Source organism: Acomys minous, assembly GCF_964271855.1.
Source record: "Acomys minous genome assembly, chromosome: 17".
NCBI lineage: Eukaryota > Metazoa > Chordata > Mammalia > Rodentia > Muridae > Acomys > Acomys minous.
In genome coordinates, this window is record NC_140500.1 from 45,836,621 (window position 1) to 45,860,420 (window position 23,800).

A 23,800-nucleotide genomic window follows, 5' to 3' on the forward strand; every position below is an offset into this window, starting at 1 on the left:
CTCCTTGCCTTGTATGAGCCCTGGCTATTATACTTCCTGTTCTGTTTTGGAATCTTCTTTGGATTCTGCTGTTTCCTCACATGCATGTACTAATTTCCACTCTGCAGAAGACCTGAACACTTGCTTTCAATGCTTGTCCAGTAATCTTAAATGTGAATTTTTTTCTCCTGCTTTTGATTTACTGAAATCTGTACTGTCTCTTCGCCTCTGGGAGACTTCCAAGGCCTACTCAGAGTTTTCTGGCTTGGAAGAGTTCTTGAGACAGCAAACTTGAGACAGGTCTCAACAAGCTGTACTTCCGGCTACTGTCAGGATCTTCTGGCTACCCCCTGATTGTTCTTGTGCCTCCGAGGGTTTCGTGGTTTAACATGGGATCATAACAACGCCTTGTCTAGCCAGCACCGGAGAGCTTTTCATATGGCAGCAGATGAGAGTGGGTGCAGATGCCCATAGGCAGACATTATTCCGAGAGTCTAATTAGAGGTCTCTATCAGGTCCCTCCCCTTGGAGCTCAGGGAACCCCAAGGAAGAGGGGGAGGAAAGATTCTAGGAGTCAGAGGGCATGGAGGACACCAGGATAACATGACCCTCTGAATCAACTGCTCAGGACTCATACGCACTCACAGAGACCGAGGCAGCAAGCCAGCGCCTGCACCAGGTCCTCTGCACATATGTTATGGCTGTTAGCTAGTGTTCTTGTGGGACTCCTAACAATGAGAGCGGGTGTGTCTCTGCCTCTGATGCTTTCTGTTGGGACTCTTTCGCCTATTGAGTTGCCTAGTACAGCCTCCATATGAGCATGTTTGCCTTGACTTATCGTACCTTGTGTTGTGGTGTTTGGTTGCTGTCTCCTGGAAGCCTACGCCTCTCTGAAGGTAAATGGGATAGGGGTGTGGATCTGGGGTAAAGGGAGGTGGGGTAGAGCTGGGAGGAGTGGACGGACGGGGGAGGAAACTGATCAGGATATATTATAGGAAAGAAGAATCTTTTTTCAATTAAAAAAAAAAAAGGAAGGGGAAGATAGGGTCATAAATTGGCTTTTTTCCCCTATTTAATTATACCCAGAAAGCAAAATGTTCATATAACATGCTTACTAAATGTAAATATTCTTGTTACTGTTCACCATTGTCATTATCAAATATGTAAATATGTACAGTTACCCACCTGGGATCTGCAGGGGATTAATACTAGGACTGCCCGCAGAGAAGCGAGTATACCTCCCAAATCATCAAATGCCCAAGCCCTTGTCTAACACTGTATTGGTATAGTATGCACAAAGACCATGCACAGCCTTGGTGATTTATTGCAGCTTGTGCATTTTAAGCTCTAGGCAAAAAGTTGTTACATATTACTATTTGAGGAATAGTGAAGAGTAAACGCCTATACACGCTCCGTAAAGTTGTCCTTACACACACACACACACACACACACACACTTCTGCTTTGGATCCATGACCTCTACTATGGTATGCAGCAGGTGAATAGACAGGCAGTCACACACATCCTGAAGAGCTGAAACTAATTTTCAACCATGGTTCTCTGGCCATGGTAGAGTAGAAATGGTCACAAAATCAGAAAGTCCTTGACTTACAACTTCTTGGCTGTCCAGCTTCATAGTGGTGGGAAAGCAATGTACATTCCACTGAAATGACATCTCAGGCTTCAAATTCTGATGTTTTCGTGGGTTTGGCGTGATCAACCCTTGACATGCTATACTGCAGCCCACAGTCATTAGGGGACCACTCGTGCTTTAAAGGATACTACACCACCGTTATATTTTGGGTATGTTTTGTTAATTTTTTAAACCTTACTGCATCAAAACCCCAAAAACAAAAACTCAACCTGCATCTCCTCCTCCCTGTGCAAACAAGAAGAGCCAAATAATTGAGATAAGACTGAGGATTGCTCTGAGTGAAGGCGGTAAGCCAGTCACAAGGTAGGACTCCTGCAAGAAATGTTGCTGACCACCTAAAAGGGTAAGGAGCAAACCAGTGATGATGTGAAATTGTCACTACCGCTTAAAATCACAAAGAAAAGAACTAGGCTGCTGCTGATGGAGAAAACAACCAGTGATACAGGCGGGGTCAGACATAGATGTCTGCACTGCCCACCCACACAGGATGAGACAATCTTTTCAATGTACAAAGAACCCATAGGTAATTCCACAGCTGTGCAAATGTTTACTGCAATGTCTCAATAGGTATTTGTTATGAAGTGAATGCAAAGGCGATGCTATAAATACTGATATCAAAGATACAGAGAGACCTTTAAGAAGGAACATCACAGGGTAATTGAAGATGTGGTTATTTGTCACACCAAAAGGTGGTGTCAAGGAAACAAGCTAATTTTGGAAGACTATGCTACCGTGCACACAGGATGCTTCATCAGTGTGTTCTATAGTGTCTGGTCAGAAGGGAATTTTGCTGTCTCACAGAAAGGAAGAGAAAATTATATAAATTAAATTACAACTTGAGGTACCTACTAGGTGTTCATAAGCATTACCTTTGTGTTTATAAATGCTACTTATGGATGTACAAAGTGGTGCTACGTCAGTATGAAATTAAGTTGTTAGCCACACACTTTTCATTCTTTTGAGAGGAGGCACTATGGGTAGAGTGAATAAAAGGAACATCATGGTATTTGAAAGATGGAAATCACAAAGAAAGGACCACCTCAAAATTTCTCTCCATATAAGGTAACTACATCATTCTCTTCTGATAAAATATTTTAATATATTTTTCTCTCTAGCAGCATCAATTAGTTAGAGCCTCTATCAAGTTGATTATTTTCTCTTTTGAAATGTAAATGAACACTTGAAAGTTGAGCTTTATTCAATCTTCCCGCAATAAGTTTTATCAGCTAATCAGACCCACACCTAGTTGATACGCACAGCTCATAGGGACGAGTGACTGGAATGGAAAAGGAAATCCATGGTGCCTGCTGGAATACTTAAGTACATCTCAGCAGAGAGGTACCACATCAGGACAGGCCTGTTCTTTATCATACAGGAGCTTCCTCATGCAACTGGATGTTTGGTGTCCCAGGGCTCCATCCTCAACACCATACAGGACATCCTACCCTTTGTCTATAGGAACCACGTTCTAAACCCCTCAGTCAGTACCTCACATGTTGGCTACTATTGAATCCTGTGTTTTCCCTATATGTACTGTGATGGTGTATATAGACTGCCAACTTGGCAGGTCTACATGCACCTAGGAGACAAATCTCTGGGCATGCCTGTCAGGGAGTTTCTAGGTAGAGTTAAAGTAAGTGTGAGTGGCACCATTTTGTGGGCTGGGGTCCTGGAGTAAATAAAATATGAGAAGGAGAGCTGAGTGCTATGGTTCTTCACAGCTTCCTGAGTGTGGGCATACTGTGGTGGGCTGCCTCACATCCCTGCTGCTCTGCCTTTCGCACTATGATGGATTGTACCTTTGGACAATGAAGCTAAATAGATCTTTTCTTCATTAAGTTGCTTTTTCCAGGTGGTTTTCTCTTGTCAATGAGCAAAGTAACCAATATTCATACACACCTATGGTGAAAGTTAATTGCAATTGAACCATAGAGGTAAACAAATAAGCAAAAAACAAAACAAATAAAACAAAAACACTAGTAAGCTTGAACAATGGTAAAGAGCTACTGTGGGTGCATTTTCTCTCTCTTTAAAAATCTCTTGCCCACCTTCTTCCAGTGGAGATACACAGGGATACAACGCCTCAGTGTTGGAACCAAGTAAGGTGAGCGTTGCAGCCAATGAGGGAGCAGAGGCTATGAGGGAAGGGTTACTTGAACATAAACCTTGGGATGCCACGACAGTTGGTTATACAGATGTCACTCATGATGCCCACCTGGTAATGTTTTGATTTGTGACCCAGTGTGTGACAAACTAAGATGGTGTCTGATCTTATCGTTCTTCTCAGAATGATGCACAACTTAAAACTTGTTCATTATTTCTGGGATTTTCCATTTAAGATTTTTTTTTGAACTCTGGGTCACTGCATCCATGGGCAAATAAACATGGAAAGCTACACTGAAGATGGGAGGATTATTGTCGTCAGGGTTCTTAGGTATTATCATAACCCAAGGAACTGTCTCGTGTGAACCTCTGCTTGCTTCACCAAAACCACAAACACGTGACAATTCGTCTTCCTATGTTTTACAGGTTATCCCGAGTTAGCCGTGCAACAACTAATATCCCACTGAAATTTCTCATTGACCTGTAAATGCCAGTTATGACATGATGACATGTGCAGTTTCCTCGCATCCCAGTGTACCTCTATGTCACTCAAGGCTAACATGCTTCCGGTAGCCTGCACCAATTCCTCATGATCTCTCACCTTCTATTTCTTTGATATCCACATGTTCATCTTTCTACTGTTCACCAAGATGAGAAAGAAATGGAAGAGATGTTAACTCTATGGCCTCCTTAGATGATCATGGTGCAGTACACCATGCCTACCCATGCATTATCTGCCATTAGTCGTTATCATATGCTTCAATGTCCCCTTAAATGTGCCAGGCTGGATTGCACTGCACTCCGCAAGTGGTGTTCTTCACTGTGTCCTGTCACATTCCACGACTGAACTTAACTTTGGCTTTCTCAATGGGACTTTAAGATAGCTTTGAGAAATGAGGAGAATCAGACGTGAAATGACTGAGCTTCTCAGAACCAATTCCAGAATTTAGGTGCATTGTGAAGACATTTATTTCTTACGGGTACCGAAAGACAATAGCCCCATAGTTCTGCAAACTGAGAGAAGGGTGAGATGGGCAAGTGGCTTTGCTGCACAGCTTCAAATGCCTCCGCTGTCCTCTACTGTGAAGCTGTCATGGGACAGTGCCACAGAGGTGGGGACGGCTCCAACATACCTCACATTCTATCGCAGAGTCAGTGCCTCTAACAAGCAATAAGCCCCTGGGTTCCTGCTACTTACGATTTGGGGACAGAGACCTTTAGGGCTCCTGCTCTGAAACCCTAGGCAGAGAACCTCAGATCCATAGGGAACTGTGTCTGAATATATTTCAGTACGTGTGGCCTACTCCGTTGATGAGGGTTCCCTCCAATAAGTGGAATCACCGGAAGATACATATTTTAAGGGATCTCTTGCAGAGACAGTCACTTTGGGGACCTGGCTGGCTATTCTATGTAAAGCTTTGACTATAACAAGGCTTCGATGGGAATCAATCTTATTGGCGTATATCATCTTTATCCTGGAACTAAATAAACCACCATACAGGGGGTGGAGAAGCAGGAGGGGTGGCAGTTGGGTGCTGCACAGCTGCGCAGGCAAGGTGAGCCAGCAGACAAGGAACAGAACTGTAGAGTCTCAGGTGGCTCTTCTTCAACCTCCATATATAAAAGGCAACACAGACGTTCTGGGGCATCCGTTTTCCAGATCTCCTCTACAATTATCTTACATTCCTCTTTTTAACTATGAGTGTACAAAGAATGGAATGTGGGAAGTATGGTCACCCTAAAACAAATTTATTCACGCACCCTGCAGTTTTTCTGCGTACAGCCTTAACTACCGCAGGTGGCAGCCCAAAGACATTGGTCAGCCAAGGCTCCCAAGTTGGGAAAGAGTGGCCGAGAGAGGGCCCACGTGGTGGGATGAGGAGACTATCCTGCCATGTACCTGTCTCTTCACAGCAGTGGGTAACCGGGAGAGCAGGTTGGCAGTGCCGATGTCTTCCTCTTCAATGTCATAATCTCAGCATCCTTAACAGCGGTGTGGGCATCACAGGCATGGCTTTTATTAGTGCAACATGGGCACTTTCATGTCACCTCTCACAATGACAAAATAGCTTAGACTAAACTTAGCATTTTTCCTAGCTTCAAATACGATTTGGGAGAAAAGCAGACAGTTTCTCCTTTCTTTCTCCTTTTAAGTCCTAATGACTAGGCGGGAATGAGTGATTAGAGAAAACGAAACTTGTACTTTGTTGTTTTTCTCAGAAGGAAAGGAATGCTGCTTTAAATCCAATCGGAAGTAGGGACAGTTTTTCCTTGAGCCACCTCTGCTGTCTCTCATCCCTATATCCAATTTTTAAGTCTTTGCCTATTAAGTGCTCTCATGTCAACAAGTCGCATTTTCCCTTGTAATCTGTACAACATCCACAACTGTGTATTCTTTTGGTACTGTGGCATTACCTATATAGGTCCTGTGTGGTTTCAGCTTTATTAAATTAATAATTTAGGAACATAGGGATATTCTTTTCCAATTAGTCTCGAAGCTCTTCAAAGAACTATTTTATCTCTGATAACATCAAATGAAACTGCTTACGTTTTTTTTTATTTGCTTTATAGTTCTTTAAAGGACACAAAGACATCATTTGTGAATAGCTGATCAAATGTTAGAATTTCCTTTTGGATCCAAAAGTCCTGTTAAACTGAGATTGTATTTGAAGTTCAATATATTTAAATATCCTGCTTTGTGGCTGACCCATGAGAGGTGGTCTAGAGAATAGACTGATCAAGATAACATGTCCCCTTTTTTCCCTTCTTAAAAAAATGAAAAAAATAAAAAAGATACTTTTCACTGATGTCAGTGGAAGATCAAGTCTTCTCTGAGAAAAAAAAATTCTGGTTATCTGTCCTGTGTGGCTGAGAAGATCTGGAGCTGTAAATGCAAAGATAGTCAAGGAGATGGGAAAGGACCTGACAGGGGGTGACAGGCAGACAAGAGAGGTGACCCCCAACACCTGCATCTCCAGATGGTGACAGTAGGCTAATCTCTTCAGACAGGGCATGCTGCTTAAATAGCACGTTGCTCTAAGCATCTTCATAACTGTCAATGATATCTATTAGTTTACATAATTAAGTAATTACTGAAAATGGAGCAAAAGACACTGCAGAGTAATAATCTTGTAAATCAATACGTCCTTATTAATAAGTAATTGTTAAGTGATTTGGAACACTAACTCAGGAAACCACATTTTGAAGAGTGAACAATGTTCTGTGCTGTTCGTTCCTAATTACCTGGCTCTTAGAAAGGGCTTAGATTTTATATGTGTTTTTTAAAGTCTTAATGTATCCTAGACTTATGCAGAGTACATATGTATTATTTAGTCTCTATAACTGATGTTAATTGAACATCTCAGCGCTTATTTCTGTGGATGATAGAAAATACATTTTTTCAGATTCAAGGTGTCAGTTTCTTTCATCTATAAGGACCCTTTGAGATTAGACCTATCCTGCATTGCTTATCCCTTTACCCTGCATAGCCTGGGATGGTCACATGTCATTGGTAGCATTCATGTGTGGAACATGCCTGTTAGCTTTGGGGATAACCCTTTCACACTTATTATATTCCTCAATTCAAAACCCTTAAACTGGATGTTAATGTTCTCTGGCTGCATCCACAAAAGACACCTCTTGTTGAGAGCCTTCTGATTGGCTTTCTGCTTGTTTGTTTGCTGAGATAAAACACTAACCAAATGTGACTTGAGGTGGAAATGGCTTATTTCATCTCATACTTCCAGACAACAGTGGATCACTGAGGGAAGTCAGTCAGGGCAGGAACTCAAGGCAGGGAGCAAAGAAGAGGCCTTGGAGGAATTCCCTTTAGTGGCCTGTTCTCCCTGCTGCTGCTCGGCTATCATAACTCTATGGTCCAGTCTCACATTCCTAGGAATTATGGCATACAAAGTGAGTGGGGCATCTTATGTCAATTAGCACTAAAAAAAAAAATGCCTCACAGAAATGTGCACAGGTCAATAAGACAGAGGCAGTCCCTCAGTTGAGGGTCATTATGTAAGTGATTTAATCTGTTACTGATGTTTTGATAACCAGGGGCATGCAGAGAATTTCTGTAAGTTTTACTGAACTGAAGCTGTGACTCAGTGGTAGAGTGTGAATTTACCATGTGTAAGCCATAGGTTCACTACCAACAAATAGACACACACACACACACACAGATATAATATATATATATATATGTGTATATATATATATATATATATATATATATATATATATATATATATAGAGAGAGAGAGAGAGAGAGAGAGAGAGAGGGAGAATTGCTTCATAACCCTTTAAATCCATTAAAGTCCTAGGAAATAGAGTAAGGACTATCTAGGGATCTTATTATCTTAATATTTCCAAGATTAAGCATGAGATAATAATACACTAAGTCCCTTTTAAATGAGCACCCGCTATTTAAACCATTCTGACACATTTTTTTAAAATTACATTTTTACTGTGCTACTTCTTTCTCAGAATTTAATTTGGTGGGATGAGTAGCTTAAATGCTACATTTTAAGAAAAAAATTATTCTTATTTAATGTATAATTTATGGTTAAATTGGGACCTCAACTCTTGGTACTTATTATAAAAAGGGCTCACTTTCCAAACTACTAATTCTTTTATCAACTTAAGGCAGAACTGGCATCCCAAAGCTGAAGCACCCTTTGCTCGGGGTTTCATTTAATTACAAAACCATATCCTCTGGTTGGTTATGCTGGAGTAAACGGCACAGGGCTTATGCCTCTAGTTATAAGATGGCCCTAAACATATGAAGATGCGATTGTTATTGGAAAACACAAAATATGAGCTATAATTTGACTTCAGCTCTTAACTTAGCATCATTTCCTTTCACTACAGGCAAGTAAGCGTAAGTGGAACCATAGACCTGCTGAAGAAAGAACAAGGAGACTGGAGGTAGGTTGTGAACGGTCTATAGCGTGGATCTAGAGTTTGCAGCCCTGTGAGGTAAAGAGGAGGCAGATTTCTCATATAAAAGGACAGGGTATTCATATAAGTGATGAAGCCTTTAGGAAGACATTGCAAAGTGTCGCATCTGTGAGGGCAGATGCCATGGTGATGACGGTGAGAACTGCTTTCTAATCCTGTAAGCACTGTGCTCTAGGGGATTGAGTGGACATCCAGGAAAGGACATGACTTTGCCACTGTAACTATGTCATAGAACATGTATTGGACCCAGCACCAAGAGAAGAAGTTAAATGGACTTGGAATATGAAATACTAGAGCAATGCTCAAGAGGCTTGAAATATGACAGTATCAATTCACCTTGCTAGGATAAGTTCAATATTTGTCAAAAAGGTACAGCGTGGTTCAGATTACACATTATCAACAATGTTCAGAATACAAATAAAAAATGACATTCGATAAATGAAGAAAATGCATCATATTTTAGAAGTAAACAAATAACAAAAAGTGGTTAATTAAAGACCAGAATGTTAAAATCCTTAAAGAACAATGTTAAACTACAGGTAAAAATAAAGAAGATAAAGGAAAAAGGGATGATAATAAATGACATTGGGAAAGCACCAAAATGTAGAAATTATACCAAAGACTAGGGGGAAATTCTAAAACAGAGAAAAAAATGATGTCATTTGTTTTTAATGGTAGGTAGGGGGCCACAGAAGGAAAGGTTAGGAGCCATAGAACCAAATTAGTAAGTTATTTAATTTGAGAAATAAAGAGAGGTAGTGAAAAAAATGGAACCTGTATGAGAATACCAAGAAGCCTAATATGTATATAATTGGAATCCCAGAGAGAAAGCTAATAGGACAAACAAACAGACACATACAGAAAAAAAACAGTATTTAAGAAATAATTAGCCAAATGCTCTTTATTTTTTGAAAAATATTTATGTACAGTAGAACCTAATATCTCAGCTGAGTGCAACACAATAGAAACATAATTAAAAATGAAAGATGCCCCCACTTCATACTGTATAATAAATCTACTAAAAATAACAATTAAAAAAATACCCAGAGAACAAAGAAAGGATGAGGAAGAAAGAAGCAAGAGATGAGAAAGGGAAAACTATAAGGGAACAGTGAAGTGACTGATATAACACAGAAAAGAGACAGAATAAAAACTGAAAAGGAATAACAAGCAATCAGGAAAAATAAAAATACTTGACCATCAAAAATTAAATATCTAAAAAGATCTGGTGCCACAGGCCTGTAATCCTAGCTACTCAAAAGGCAGAAGTAGGCGATCCTTGCTATTCTAAGAGAGAGTGGCAGGCCAGCTCGGCCAGCTCGGCCAGCTCAGCTAGCTCAGTGAGACTGTTTCACAGGAGGAGAAGCAGCTCGGAATAGTGTTCAGCAGCCAAAGGCTTGCTTAGTACTCATGGGGACCTAAATTCAGGTTCTAGGACTCCAAAAAAGAAAAAGAAAAAAAAATCAATATCCAGAGTAAATATTCTTCATGAAGGAGAACAAATTAAGGACACCTTTGGGCATAAAAAAATCTAAAAGTTTTGAACCTCGAGAAATTCTGAAGAACAGTCTTTGGGATGAAGAAAGGTGGAAGACAATCTGAAATAATGACAATGCAAACATATTTTAAAAGCCTTTAAAAAAATTTTTTCTGGTAACTCAATTATAATACAAATTTTACTTCCAGTATTTTTAAAGTGCTATTGTAGATTGTTTAGGATAAGTAAGTTATAAAAGTTAATCGTTAGTTGATCAAATCATGGCCATATCAATTATCAGTATATTTTTATCACAAGAATATATACATCCTAGGTATAACAAATAGATATGAGTCTATAGAAAGATAAAGTAAAATAGATAAAGTCTTCAAAAACATAAGAGACATACAGAATATAGCATTTAAGGATTTTTAAAAATTATTTCAAAGATACATTTACAATGAGACAAGTTAACTCCTGGCAACACCCAGCCTACCTCAAAGAAGATGATGAGCATCAATGAACCTCCTTATGGAGATAGCTTCAAACGTGGACAACAAGCCACTGGACAAAAATGTCCTTGTTTCTACCACAGTCAGATTGCTGCCTAAAAATGGGCAAGCTTGGATACAGGCAGAGCTGATGGCCAAACTCTGCTAAGACAGGGTAAGCAAGTCCTCAATAGTTCCTGCATCACAAATATGTCTGTCTGATATATTGGGCCAGAAAGCTGAAGATGATGCTCTACATTACAGAGAATTTTGGATGACTCTTCAGCCAGCAAACCATCTCTGTCATCTTCTTATTTGGGAAGCTGCTAACCTGCACTTGCTGTATACTCAGGTAATTATTCTTATTCCTTCTCAAGTCTCTGATGGACTTGAAGACCAGATAGTTTAGTTTTATAATTAAGCTTAGTTGTTTAGTAGTTAAGTTGCTTTTAGGTCTAGATAGATGTTTTAAGTTGATAATGATGAGATATGATAGATATTGATTTACATTCAGAATTTTATACTCACCAAGATAGGAAAGATGTTTTCTTCAAGGCTGCCAAATATAAATAGCCAAAACACTATGAACGAAACATATACATACACACACACACACACACACACACACACACACACACACACATATGTGTATATATATATCCTGATTGGTTTGTGGTTCTTCTTGCTGTAGATAGTTTATTGTATATATGTGTAATAATATAAATGTATATGTAAAAACATTTAATAAAAATTGTTAAAAAAAGAAAACAAATTTTCCATTAGAAAATCAGCTGATACACATCCCTTATGTGGTTATGACATTTCGAAGTATGAAGAACATTATATAGTAGTATACAACAGATGAGGCATGAAAGAAGAAAGCAGGCATGAGTTGACTACATATGCCTTACACATGACTTGAGGTACAGCAACACTTCCCCTAAGGGAGCATGGTAGTTAAAGATGGCATGCTACAAGCCCCAGGGAAACCGTGATTCTTCATTGTAAACATCCAAGTAAGTGTCAAGTTCAGTTACTTTTATATCATGGTTTGTCATAAACAATGGTACAAGTTAAGAAAAATAGCTTTAATGTATAAAAATATTTGGTCAAGGTAAGCATCTTTGTTTAACGATCTGTCGTGGAAGAAAGATAAAACATGGCATTTTACACCCCGAGTGTCATTCCACTTCTGATAGGCTAAGCATGTTCTAAACCGTTGCTCTGCTTTGTTCTGTGATGTTAACTCTCTCTGTCCCTTAAGATTCTATGAAGGAATCAGGGAATTTTAGTCATTCATGTGCCATTTGCTTTTTCCTTTGACATTTTGGACGATTCTTTAGTCACTCCGTGTGAATTCTCGTACCCACAACACAAAGAGAACTATTGAATAGTCACTGTTTGGTGGGATGTATTAGATATTTGTGTCTACTGAACATTTCTGAATTATCCTAAATACTAGCAATTATAATCTGTAGTGTAAAGTATACTGTCCAAGAAGCATACCTTCCAATATCATCTTGGTTTTGTTGTGGACCCAATTTACACAAAACCTTCAGAGGATTCTGACAAATCAAGGTGCTTTAGAGAGACAGAACTAACAGAGTGAATATACATTCTCATATATATTCATATGTCTATGGTTTATTAGAGTAGTTCCTAGGCTGTGGTCTGGACAGCCGAAAAATGGCTGCCTCCCAATGGAAAAGCAAAACAATCTGGTAGTTGTTCCACCCATGAGACTGGGTGTGTCAGCTGGTCCTCAGTCCATGTTAGAATCCTGAAGACATGTACTCTAATTCCAGTGAAGGACTACCTCAGCAGAAGGATGGATGGACTTACCAGTGAGAGTGAAGGCAAAAAGGCAAAGACTCTTCTTCTGTGCCCTTTTATGTGAGCCGCCACCATAAGGTTTGGCCCAGATTTAGGGTGGGCAACAGACCTCCAAATGGATCCTTGCCCCTTAAATGGCCCAATCAAGTAACCCCTACATCGGCATGCCCAGCTGCTTGGGTTTCAGTTGATTTTAGATGTAGTCAAGTTGACAGCCAAGAGTAGCTATTACAGGCCCTATTCTACAAATTATAGTCCTCAAATTGAGTAATTGTAAGATGATGATACAGGTATACACTGTACCTGTATTAAATATGCAATTTGTTGCTTTCCTAGCAACACTAGATGATAATGTGGGGTCGTCTTAAACAGTCAAAAAAGTCACAGGTGACGTTGTTGTTGTTGTTGTTGTTGGTTTTGCTTCTTAAAATGGAGCTTTGCTCATGCGTTCAATTCTATTTTAACCAGAACTGGAGCTTGAAATGTGATCACCTTGCATGCTTTGTTCTTGGCCAAATCTGCCTTCTGATGGACAGCTTGTCCTCAAGGATTCTATTTATGGATCGGATTTTGATCAGGAAATAGCACCATGGAGTCTTGGGTCTAAACAGAAGGAACTCTTACAAAAGAATGTTCACCTTATCTCTATCTGAAAGTAAAAATGAAAATGTACTTTGGGAAGGAAAGGAAGCCTTGGGACAGCATCCCTGGGTGTAACACAATTTAACTCATGACTCAAAATGGACACAATGACCATCATTTGAACAGAGGACTCTTAAAAATGTGTTCATGCTTGGGATGTAAAATGATTGGTACAGTGCTTGTGCCACATTTGTGAGGCGCTGAGTTTGATTCCTAGCATGGCATAAACTAGTGGTGGCGGCGGTGCACATATCTAGTCCTAGCACCAGACAGAAAAATACAGATGTTCAAGTTCAGCTTCAGCTACATAGCAACTTGGAGGCCAGACTGGGTGATACAAGACATTGCCAATAGATTAGATAGATAGATAGATAGATAGATACATAGATAGATAGATAGATAGATAGATAGATGATAGATAGATAGATAGATGATAGAGATAGATAGACAGACAGACGGATGGATGAGTGGGTGCATGACAAAAGTCAACAGGAAGGAAAATCCAAAATTCACGGGTGGTGAGGATGGAGCCCATTGCTCCTATCCTAGTCCTGCATTGCCTCTGTGTGGATATTTTCACCTTGGATTCCTTCACCCCCTGCACTGCTCTTTCTTACTGCTTTAAAATCTCTGATTATTAGTTATTAAAAGTCCTTCTGATCCCTATAACATGACAAATGGAGACCAATCATATCAAGAATTCTAAGTGAATCAGACAAAGGAAAAGCCACTTCCAGATGTAACGATATCAAAATTCCTTCAAGGGGGAAGTGAGAGAAATTATGAACAAATATTTTTGAGTGTCAATGACAAAACAGCAGCCATGTAATTAAGTTGGAACAAATGCTTGGCCTTTCTCATCAATCAGGGCCTTGGGGAAGAAATCACCTAGAGAATCCTGACCATTCATGTTTTTTCTCGGTTGTCTGGGCAATCTGAAATTTATCTTACACACAATGGAAGGAGCCAAAGGTAGCATTTGCATGAAAATTAGCTGATCAAGGAAGTTTTAAAGGTTGTAAGACTGAAAGCAGAGTAGAAGAAGAAATAAACTTTGGATGGTGGAAGAAATGCCTGCCACATAATCAGACAATATCTGTGTCAGGCAAACATATCAGAGGGGGCCAACCACTTTTAGATACAAACCAAATACTGTCATAATGGAAAAAAAATGAGTCATCTTTCAGGAAGGGTGAATTATTTATCACGTACACTCAAGCGCTACATGTTTAGGTTTTTATCTTTCATTAAAAACAGTGTTGTCCTTACCTAAGAATGTGATGACTAATGTTCAATGCTCCTTGGAACGTCATTTCAAATTCTTTTAAGAGTATCTCCAAATGATAAAATAAAAAAATTCAATGTTTCCTTATTGCTTATAAAATGTTAGAAAAGAAAGTTTTTTTTTTTTTTTTTTTTTTTTTTTTTAAACAGCAGCCAGAGAGTTAACATCTGGGGAATTCAGCTTTAGAGGTCTCTCTTTTAATCCAAATATTTTGTGTATAATCACAATTTTCTTTCTGCACCTTTTAATATTAATGCTAAGTAATGAATGGTGGGTGGGAAGGGAAGGGGATGGAAGTCACTGGGGCCATTTGAAAGGAATTCATTGTTCTTAGCCTATTTGGTAGAGTGTCATTTTAAATAAGTGTTAGCTTGGAGGAGGCTTTATTGTTTCAAACCACAGGCTTTATATTACCTTGAAAAAAAAAAAATCAACAACTCTCAGCCGCAAGTTGGATGCTTCTGGCAGCCAGACAAATCTAGCACCACCCAGGGAGGGAGTGTTTTTGCCTCTCTGCTCATTTCTGCCAGGGTAGCAGGGTAGAGGGATGCTGGACACCCAGAGACAAGGGAGGCTGCAGCACACTGCACCCCAGTCCCATACCTCGGTCTTCCTCCTTTTGCAATACACAGGTAAGCGGTAAGTACCCCCCCCCGACCCCCCAGTGCTGAGGAAGGAGAGCCTTCGTAACAAGCAAGCAAGCAAGCACTGCAAGTCAAGTGCTGTGCTCTGAAGATGCACAAGAGGTGTCCTGGACAGCCAGCTTCACGGGCTCACCTTAGCTAGCTTCGAGCGTAAATAAATTCCTGAAGAGATCCTATTATGTGTGATTGCCTTCTCTATCTTTGTATTTTACTTTTTAGCATGCTTATCTATATGGCACTAAAAGAAACTAAACAGTAACCAAATGTTTATTTATTTGTGACCAAGCCAAGTCTAGTTAGAAATCTGTTACTCATTTTTTTTTTAATGTCCAAAAGCTCTAAGATCTTACAACAGGCTTTGCTGCAGAGCAATGAAATACTGTGCCATACACAGTTCAGTTCTCAGTGTCGGCGTTTTAAAGTAACACAAGTGGATCAAAGGTAAGGATGCAGCAGACAGTGGTCTCAAAACTACAGACAGGATATTTTCTATAATATGGCACAAGTCTCCAAACATAAAATTGTGCTCACAATTTGTGGTCTCACTGGATTTTTTTTTTAAAGTCACAAATTCTGTTTCCCCCTTCAGATGTCAGAAACTGAGTTGGAAAAGATAAAAGTAAGACCAGCAGAGCATTTTGAAAATGACAAAAATCACATTCCTTGGTTGAAAGAAGGTAAGTCCGGGTTTTGTTTCTGCTGCTGTAAAAACCGGCGCTTTTGCTCCCAGTCAAATTAGGGAGGGACAAGCATGTCCTCAGAGTTCTGGAGTCTGAGAAGCTTCATTATTGAAACTGTTCTATAGCCTTTGGGTGGTAGCAAGCAGATACCACAATTTGAAAGACTTACCATGATAAGTAGTTTCTGGAGCAGTGGTTCTCAACCTGTGGGCCGCGACCCCTCTTGGGACTCATCTATCTGATATGTTGTAAGTTAAATATTTACATTCTGTTTCATAAACAATAGCAAAATAACAGTTATAAAGTAGCAACAAAGAATGGTCAGGAGGTGGGTCACGAGGAACTGAATTAAAGGGGTGCAGCATTAGGAAGGCTGAGGACCACTGCCCTGGAGGGAGGGGCAGGAGATGCATTTTCCTTACCTCCAAGAAGACATGTAATTTGAGGCTTAAATAATCGTCACAGCAAGCAGGGTGTGCTGTAGGCAAAAAATGCCTACAAATAGAATCACCATTCACTGCAGTTAAAGAAGCCACCTTCCCTGGGGAGGATGCTGCGACCACAGGCCCAGCATGCGTAAGAGCACTGCTTGAAATACACACACAAATCAATATGTTCTCCTTTGATGAGTACAAATTAGTGTTACTTCTGAAAATATGTCTAAGCTTGTGATTATTTACTAGAAGGCTTGTCTTTATGGCTTTTTGTTTTTATGCCTCTTAAAGGAAACCAATTTGATGCTTTACCTAGGTAGGCATATGTGTCTTCTTCTTGACGCCATTAAGCTGTTTGGTTACAAAGGAACCGTTTTTGCTTTGTAATGTCATGGGAGAGTCTAAGGAATATGCTAAAAAGTTGATACAAGCCCCAGACAGTACTGATGGCATTAGCCACACTGACATGTTTATAGGCATTTATTGGTGCTTATGCTGAGTCATCCTGACCAACCTATGAAGCAGTTATTATCAATAATTCACCAATAAGAAAACTGAGCCTTAAAGCATCGGAGGGCCTTTCCTAAACCTGCAAGATCAGGAGGTGTGAGACCCGGGACTGGATCCCAGGTTATTGAACTTGACAGTACACCAGCTTCACCATGGCCTGGCCAGGCTAGGGGGAAAGATGGTCCAGTGCCCTGTCAGCTTAAGATCTACGCTTTCCTACTGCATCCTACAGTAGGATGGCTTCTTACTGTGCTTAAGTAATTTCCCACCAGTAACTCTTATGCTTATATCATCCACCCTCATTTTAAAATCATTCATCTAAAAATAATAATAATTTCTTTTGCCCCATTGGTCAATAGTCAATTAATAGGGAGGGTCCCTCTCTGTAAAAGGCTTTATTTCAGGGGGCAAGGGAGAAGTCAACTGCCTGCCAGGGAACCAGGAGAACCTGAGTTTGGATTTCTGATACCTACATAAGAAGCCAGGCATGGTGCCAAATGCCTGCAATCTCAATGTTGGGGATACAAGAAGAGGAGGGTCCCTGAAGACTGCTTGCCACAGCAGATGTGTGGAACCAGGTTCCTCGAGAGACCCTGTCTCAAAATTAAGGCACAGAGTAATTGAAGAAGATACCCATCAACTCTTGGCTCCAATCTCCATCCATCCATCCTCTCTCTCTCTCTCTCTCTCTCTCTCTCTCTCTCTCTCTCTCTCTCTCTGTGTGTGTGTGTGTGTGTGTGTGTGTGTGTGTGTGTGTGTCTATCTCTGTCTCCGTCTCTTTGTGTCTCTCTGTCTCAGTCTCTGTCTCATTCTCTCTCCCTCTCTCTCCCTCCATTTTCTCCCTCTTTCTGTCTCCTTCCCTCTCCCTCTCTTACTACCTCTCCTCTCCTCTCCCATTCGCTCCTTCCCTCTCCCTCTCTGTTCTCTTCCCCTCTCACTCTCAACCTCCTTCTTCTCCCTCTTTCTCTCCCCCCTCTTCTCTCTGTCCTCTCCTACCACCTCTCTGTCTATTTCTCCTTCTCCTCCACCCCCTCTCTGTCTCTGTCACAAACATGTTTGTAAGCATGAGTACTCATATGCATATCTTTACACACACACACACACACACACACACACACACAAGATTGCATCTCCAGAATACTCATATAAAGTATTTTTGAAATCTCTTCCTCAAAAATTTGAGGGCTAAAAAATTATCTGATTTCTTTTTCTTTTTATCCAATTTTTTTTCTACAGAATTTTTAAAAGAAAAAGTAAAGGGGAAAAATATGAACTTGTGTCGAAGGTTTTCTTGTGAATCTCAGAAGCTGCTTTTCGCTGCTGCATATCATGAAGTTCATATTATTTATTTTTATTTTAATTGCTCCATGCTATAGACTTATATAAAAATAATGGTGAAACTGATAGACCAATCATTTCCGAAGAATTTTCTTTTTAAAAAATATGCCCATTAAGTACAACTTAGGCATTGAATTCTTGTAATCTATAAAATCTAATTTCCCAGGTGACCTGTTTTTATCCCATTTGGACACTTCATTTAAGCTATACTCAAATTATGTTTACAATATTTCATAAAAGGAAATGGAGCCAGATGCTAGATGACAACATCTTAATTGGGAATTATCAGGATGAGTTAGTTTCGAACATAAATGTCTTTCATTTTTGCTGTTAAGAAAAAGTGTATAGATGGAGGCGGGGGGAGGTGGGGAGACTAATAGCATTGGCAGGCAGAAGCCAGGCATCCATGGCTTTAAGTCTCAGCTCATCTGCTTTCCAGCTTTGGCCATATTTGTTTTTTCACCAGCACAGGCCTTAGTTTCCTTCCTGGGCTACAGTGTGTGCATTGCACAAAGAATAAGGGTCTATGATTTGTACGCGTCTTGCCCCCTTGAAAGCATGGCTGAAAAACAGTATTTTTGAGAGTTTGGTTTACTCTTAGAAACATCCGTATTGGTAAGTGCTGCACATCTTTTATTGGGTTCTTTGTGCTCTTTTACTTCTTCCCTAACAGAACCTACTGTGCAATAGAGTTGCTCCCATCTTATAGACTGAGGAACCAAGGTTGAGAGATGTCCAGGTCATGCTCAAACTTGCAGGGCTGATGAATTACGAACAGAATCTCAGATGCTTGTCTCATAGCTCTTAATTATTTATCCTTAATTAGTATTATTATATTTTATCATAATAGCTCCCCAACTCTGTCCAATCAAAATCCACCTCTCCCCTACCACCCTATTTTAATGAGAATGAAAAACATGCTTCAAGTTGCTCAGCAAAGATTTTTTTTCCCTTTAGTGTATAACATAAAAGCTTCTCTCTGAGCAGTGCCTCTGTTTCTAAACTCCAGACTTCTCGGCAAATACTCCTCATTGTGTGAGCAGGGCTGACACAAGTGCTCATTGGAGTAGTCAACACAGCCTATCCAGAGAGTATATGACTTTAGTGAGCATACAACCAGGGCTAGACACCACCGTGCTGCAGACTGGAACAGCTCTAAAATGTCATCCTCAGACATGACTGCATTCCATGTAGTCTAAGCCAGCATCTACTAACTGTACCATTATGGGAGAGAAGGCATGAGGATGACAGAGGCCAGTACAAAGAAACACACTGCATCCCAGGAGTTAATGGTTTGATGTCTTGATTTTGACTGAAAGGTCAACTGCTCTTGCTGGACCCTTTCTTACATGGGTCATGGGCTTGACAGCTTCCAACCCGACGTCAAAGACCTTAGGAAAGCCATACCCAGGGCTATCATCAATCCTTAGGATAAATAGTGCTTGAGTGATACCACTTGAAATGCACTAATTTTTTTTTAACACAAACTGAACTTATTTTCTCATCTCTCAGACCAGCTAAAAAATCTATGGATGTCAGTTGTGCTACCCACAAATGCGAGACTTCCCCGAGTTCAGACTAAGTTAGCTGGGCGTCTATGAGTTAATATCCATGAACCTACCATCTACCTACCTAGCTCTCTCTATGTCCATCTACCTATCAATTATCCATCTACGTATTCATCTTCTATCACCTATCTGTACCTGCCGTATACTTGCTGAGCTAACTATGTATCCATCAACTCACATCCATACTCCACTATCTCTGTCTCTCCGCCATCTATGTATCTATGTATCTTTCTTTCTGTCTATCACTTATCTATCTATCTTCTATCATCTGTCAGAGTCTATCTTTTATATTTTTTTCACAATACATATATACCTGTCTATGTGCCTACCTACCTGTGTATATAGCTATCCCTTACCCATGCACGCATTCTATCTATCATCTGTCTCTATCTCTGTCTATCTATTTAATCTATCATCTATATCTATCTTCCGTTTCTATCTATCTATTTATCCATCCATCCATCCACCCATCCAATTTTCTATCCACCTATGTATCTCTGTATCGCTGCTTCCTGGATCCTAATAGAAGTAACTCAGGATACAGGTGGAGCCATAGGAAACACCCTGAAGAACAGGAGAACTTACTTTGCAATGGGACTTCTAGGTCCCACCCTTTGGGAATCCTTGTTCTGAGGTAATGAGAGAACAGGACAATTATTGCAAGGTAAAGCAGCGAAAGAAGGCCATCTGCTTCCCTAAAAGAGTAGACTCAGGGAGGCGGCAACGAGTAGTCACCATGTGAGGAAAATGAAGCACTGCTGGGAGCCACACTACCAGGGAGGCTAGAAGGTAGCACTTTGGCGCATTGTCGCTGGTTATTTGTTTGTGCAGCAACCAAATGAAGGGGGATATTAGCTGAGTTGCAACTTGGTTTAAATAGATAGGTACTGACTCCACGTTGCCCTCCTGGTCTGAGAATACGAACCAGCATATTGAAATGTAGGGCTCAGAATGGGGTAAGAGAAGAAGAGGAGGAGGCAGAACAGTAAAGGATAAATCCTATCAGCAGTCCAAAGTTAGGAAAGCAAGATCTGGATAAAACTCATAACAAGCACAGGGAGAAAATAGACCCTGATGTGAAAAACTATATGGAGGAGAAATTGATATAACATAGAAATTGGGGTGGAAATTATGGGTGGAATAGGATGGTGTGCAATACCCCATTAAGTCAGGGAGCATTCTGGGTAAGCATTTCAGTGCTTGTACCTTACACCATTTGATACAGATGAGAAACATCCAGATAAAGGGATAGGAGCCCTGAAATTGTGGCCATTTACAGTTTAAAATCACAGCACCGCCAGTGTTTGAATTGCACACAATTTCTTAGAGTGTCTCCTGATTCTCAGGAGACACACTGGAAATCTGGATTTTGATGGAAGAAAATCTCCTGATTGCTAAGGAATAAGTAATGATAGCCGCAGCAACAACAACAACAACAACAACAACAACAACAATTGAACGCCATGCATGACAAAAGAAACAGGTTTTGTTGGTCCATTTCAATGGGCAGGTTGCCGAGCTGTGAGCTCAGTTTTCAGAGTTTGCATCTCCAACTATTTACAATCATAATTTCCTGAGAACTGGTTTTCTGTAAACATTTGCTCCATGGGCAGAGTTGCCCACCTTTCTATCCACGGCCACTCACATAGATGTGCATATTAATTCACTTAGGCAAAGTCACAGTAGAAGACAGAAGAGAGAATGGAGACTAGAGAACTATAGCCCAGCCCTTAGGAGAGAATTTACCAGAAACTGTGTTAGAGGAGCTGCCTCTCTGCAGCTGTCACGAGCAGAAGGGGGAAACTCATCCCAGTGTCCCCTCAGCACAAACCAGCAGAGATATGGACTCTTGAACACGCAGGTTATCATTCAGTCAAAACTAGAGACTAATAATTTCAACTATTCAAAAAATACCACAGTGGCTGCCAAGTCCACATTTCCCAAGTTCTCCATTTGAAGCAATGCAAAGGGGTGCCAATTGCCTCAACTCTGCATTTATTTGCAGCGACAGGAGCAAAGGAACAGGCTACACGCATCAGCATTCATAAAGGGCCTCTCTCCCATCGAAGGCGATTTGCTCATTTGTTCAAAAGTCAACTTCAGATCATGAATATTAAAATTATTCCAAAATATTAATTTTATTCAATTTAATACCCATTTGATTAGGCACATCTTGAGCTTATGCACAAAAGGCTTGGTAAGGAAACGTGCAAAAATAAACTTTCTGCTTTCAAAAAAGCTCATATGTCTAGGTGTAGTATTTTAAGACACAAAAATCAATCCAGACTAGCTCTCTCACTCAGATAGTTCCCATTTCAAAAAGGCTATTTCTTTTTTAATATCTAGACTAAAGACCTGGCTTCCTTTGTCATACATGGTCTCTGACTATTATTATAATTGTTGCTGTGGTTACTATTACGTAATCCTTACCAGTCAGGAGATTTTTCACCAAAATCCAGATTTCCAGTCTCTGCCCAATTTAAATGCTAGTTTCTGTGAATAGCCTATCTTGAGATACATTTTATTCTGTAAACACTGGCTAGAATCATTTGCTATTATTTTTATGTGATAAGCAAAATATTGGTATAGAAAAGATTACAGTATAATGTTTTGTTTTCAAGTGTAGCTTATAGGGAAAATCAGACAAGAAAACATGTCCTTGGAAGTCACATAAATAACATGAAAAGGGGCTATGTTAGTCTTTATCTGTTTTATTTTGAGATAGCAGAATTGTGAAGAACAGGCAAAGAAATGTAGTTTCTGAAGATTCTGATTTTCGAGATTGAGAAGGGCAAAGGTCAAAGTTCCCATAGTTGCTCAGGACCTTATTACCATCTCTCTCTCTCTCTCTCTCTCTCTCTCTCTCTCTCTCTCTCTCTCTCTCTCTCTCTCTCTTTTACCCCAGCAAAGTTTTAGGGATAATATATTTAAAGCTTGGAAGATGGGGTGAAGAACATTTCCCACAGGTAATTGCTCAGAACCTCATATAACAAAAGATGGCAACAGGAAAATGATAAAATAATCAACGTGGGGGAGGAAAGAGGGAGCAAAGATATGAGGAACCTGGGCTGAGAGAACAGCCTGATGTCTCTACGCCAGGCACCAGAAGGAAGGGAGTCTAGTGCTGCTTCCTCAGTTGTGATGACATCATAGTAATGCTTAGAGAATGAAAAAGAGAAGAATGACAGGGAAAATGGCTAGAGGAAAGAGAGTGAATGGTACGGGGGGAGCAATTCAGGGGTAAGCAGCCTTAGAAACATCCTGAGTGTTCAGCCTGCTGGTCCAGTATATCTGGCAGACATATTTGTGAAGCAGGAACTGCTGAGGACTTGGTTACCATGTCTTGGCAGAGTTTGGCCATCGACTCTGCCTGCATCCAAGTTTGCCCACTTTTAGACAGAATTCTATCCGTAGCAGAAATGAGGCCATTTTTTTTCTCAGTGCCTGGTTTACCACATTTGAAGCCATCTCCATAAGGAGGTTCTTTGATGTCACCATCTTCTTTGAAATAGGCTAGGTGTTGCCAGGAGTTAACCTGTCTTATTGTTAAAGAATCTTTAAAATAATAAAAACATTTTTAAATGCCATATTCTGTAGGTCCATGAGGTTTTTAAAGACCTTATCTATTTTATCTTATCTATCTATAGAATCTTTTCTATCTGTTAAACCTAGAATATATATTCTTGTGATAAAAATAGACTAGTGTGTGAGACGATGCTCCAATGTTATAGAGAGTTCTGGGTGACTGTTCAGGCAGCAAACTGTCTCTGTCATTTTCTCACTTTGGAAGCTGCTAACTTGCACTTCCTGTTTACTAAGATAATTAATTTTATTCATTCTCAAGTGCCTGATGGGGTTGAAAACCAAATAGTTTAGTTTTACAATTAAGCTTAGTTGTTTAGGGGTTAAGATGATTTTAGGTCTAGATAGAAGTTTTTAGGTTGATAGAGATAGGATATGATAGAAATTGATTTACATTCAGAGTGTAAACTCACAAAGATAGGAAAGATGTTTTCTCCAAGGTTGCCAAATACAAATAGGCAAAACACTATGAATGTAGCATTTATATAATTCCTAATTGTTTCCTTCTTGCTATATGTTGTTTATTGTATATATGTGTAATAATATAAATGCATATGTAAAAGTAGAAAAAATAATAAAAACAGCATGGTATTAGCATAATAATGAGAAACGTCCTGAGTGA

The 23,800-nt window shown here is 39.9% G+C and overlaps 1 protein-coding gene across 2 annotated transcripts in view; it reads left to right on the top strand.

Annotated features, from left to right (window-relative positions):
- The first annotated feature begins 573 nt into the window (after positions 1-573).
- MDFIC2 (MyoD family inhibitor domain containing 2) overlaps positions 574-23,800 on the top strand; it is a 125,779-nt gene continuing 102,552 nt past the window's right edge. Inside the window, exons 1-4 of one of the 2 annotated variants that reach the window (XM_084764919.1) lie at positions 574-875; positions 8,605-8,661; positions 10,927-11,014; positions 15,656-15,743. In XM_084764919.1, the coding sequence (XP_084621045.1) occupies positions 10,937-11,014; positions 15,656-15,743 (166 nt within the window). In that variant the 5' untranslated portion in view covers positions 574-875; positions 8,605-8,661; positions 10,927-10,936. Of the gene's footprint in view, positions 876-8,604; positions 8,662-10,926; positions 11,015-14,966; positions 15,055-15,655; positions 15,744-23,800 lie in introns of those variants that run through there. The other variant, XM_084764920.1, reaches the window with a different exon arrangement.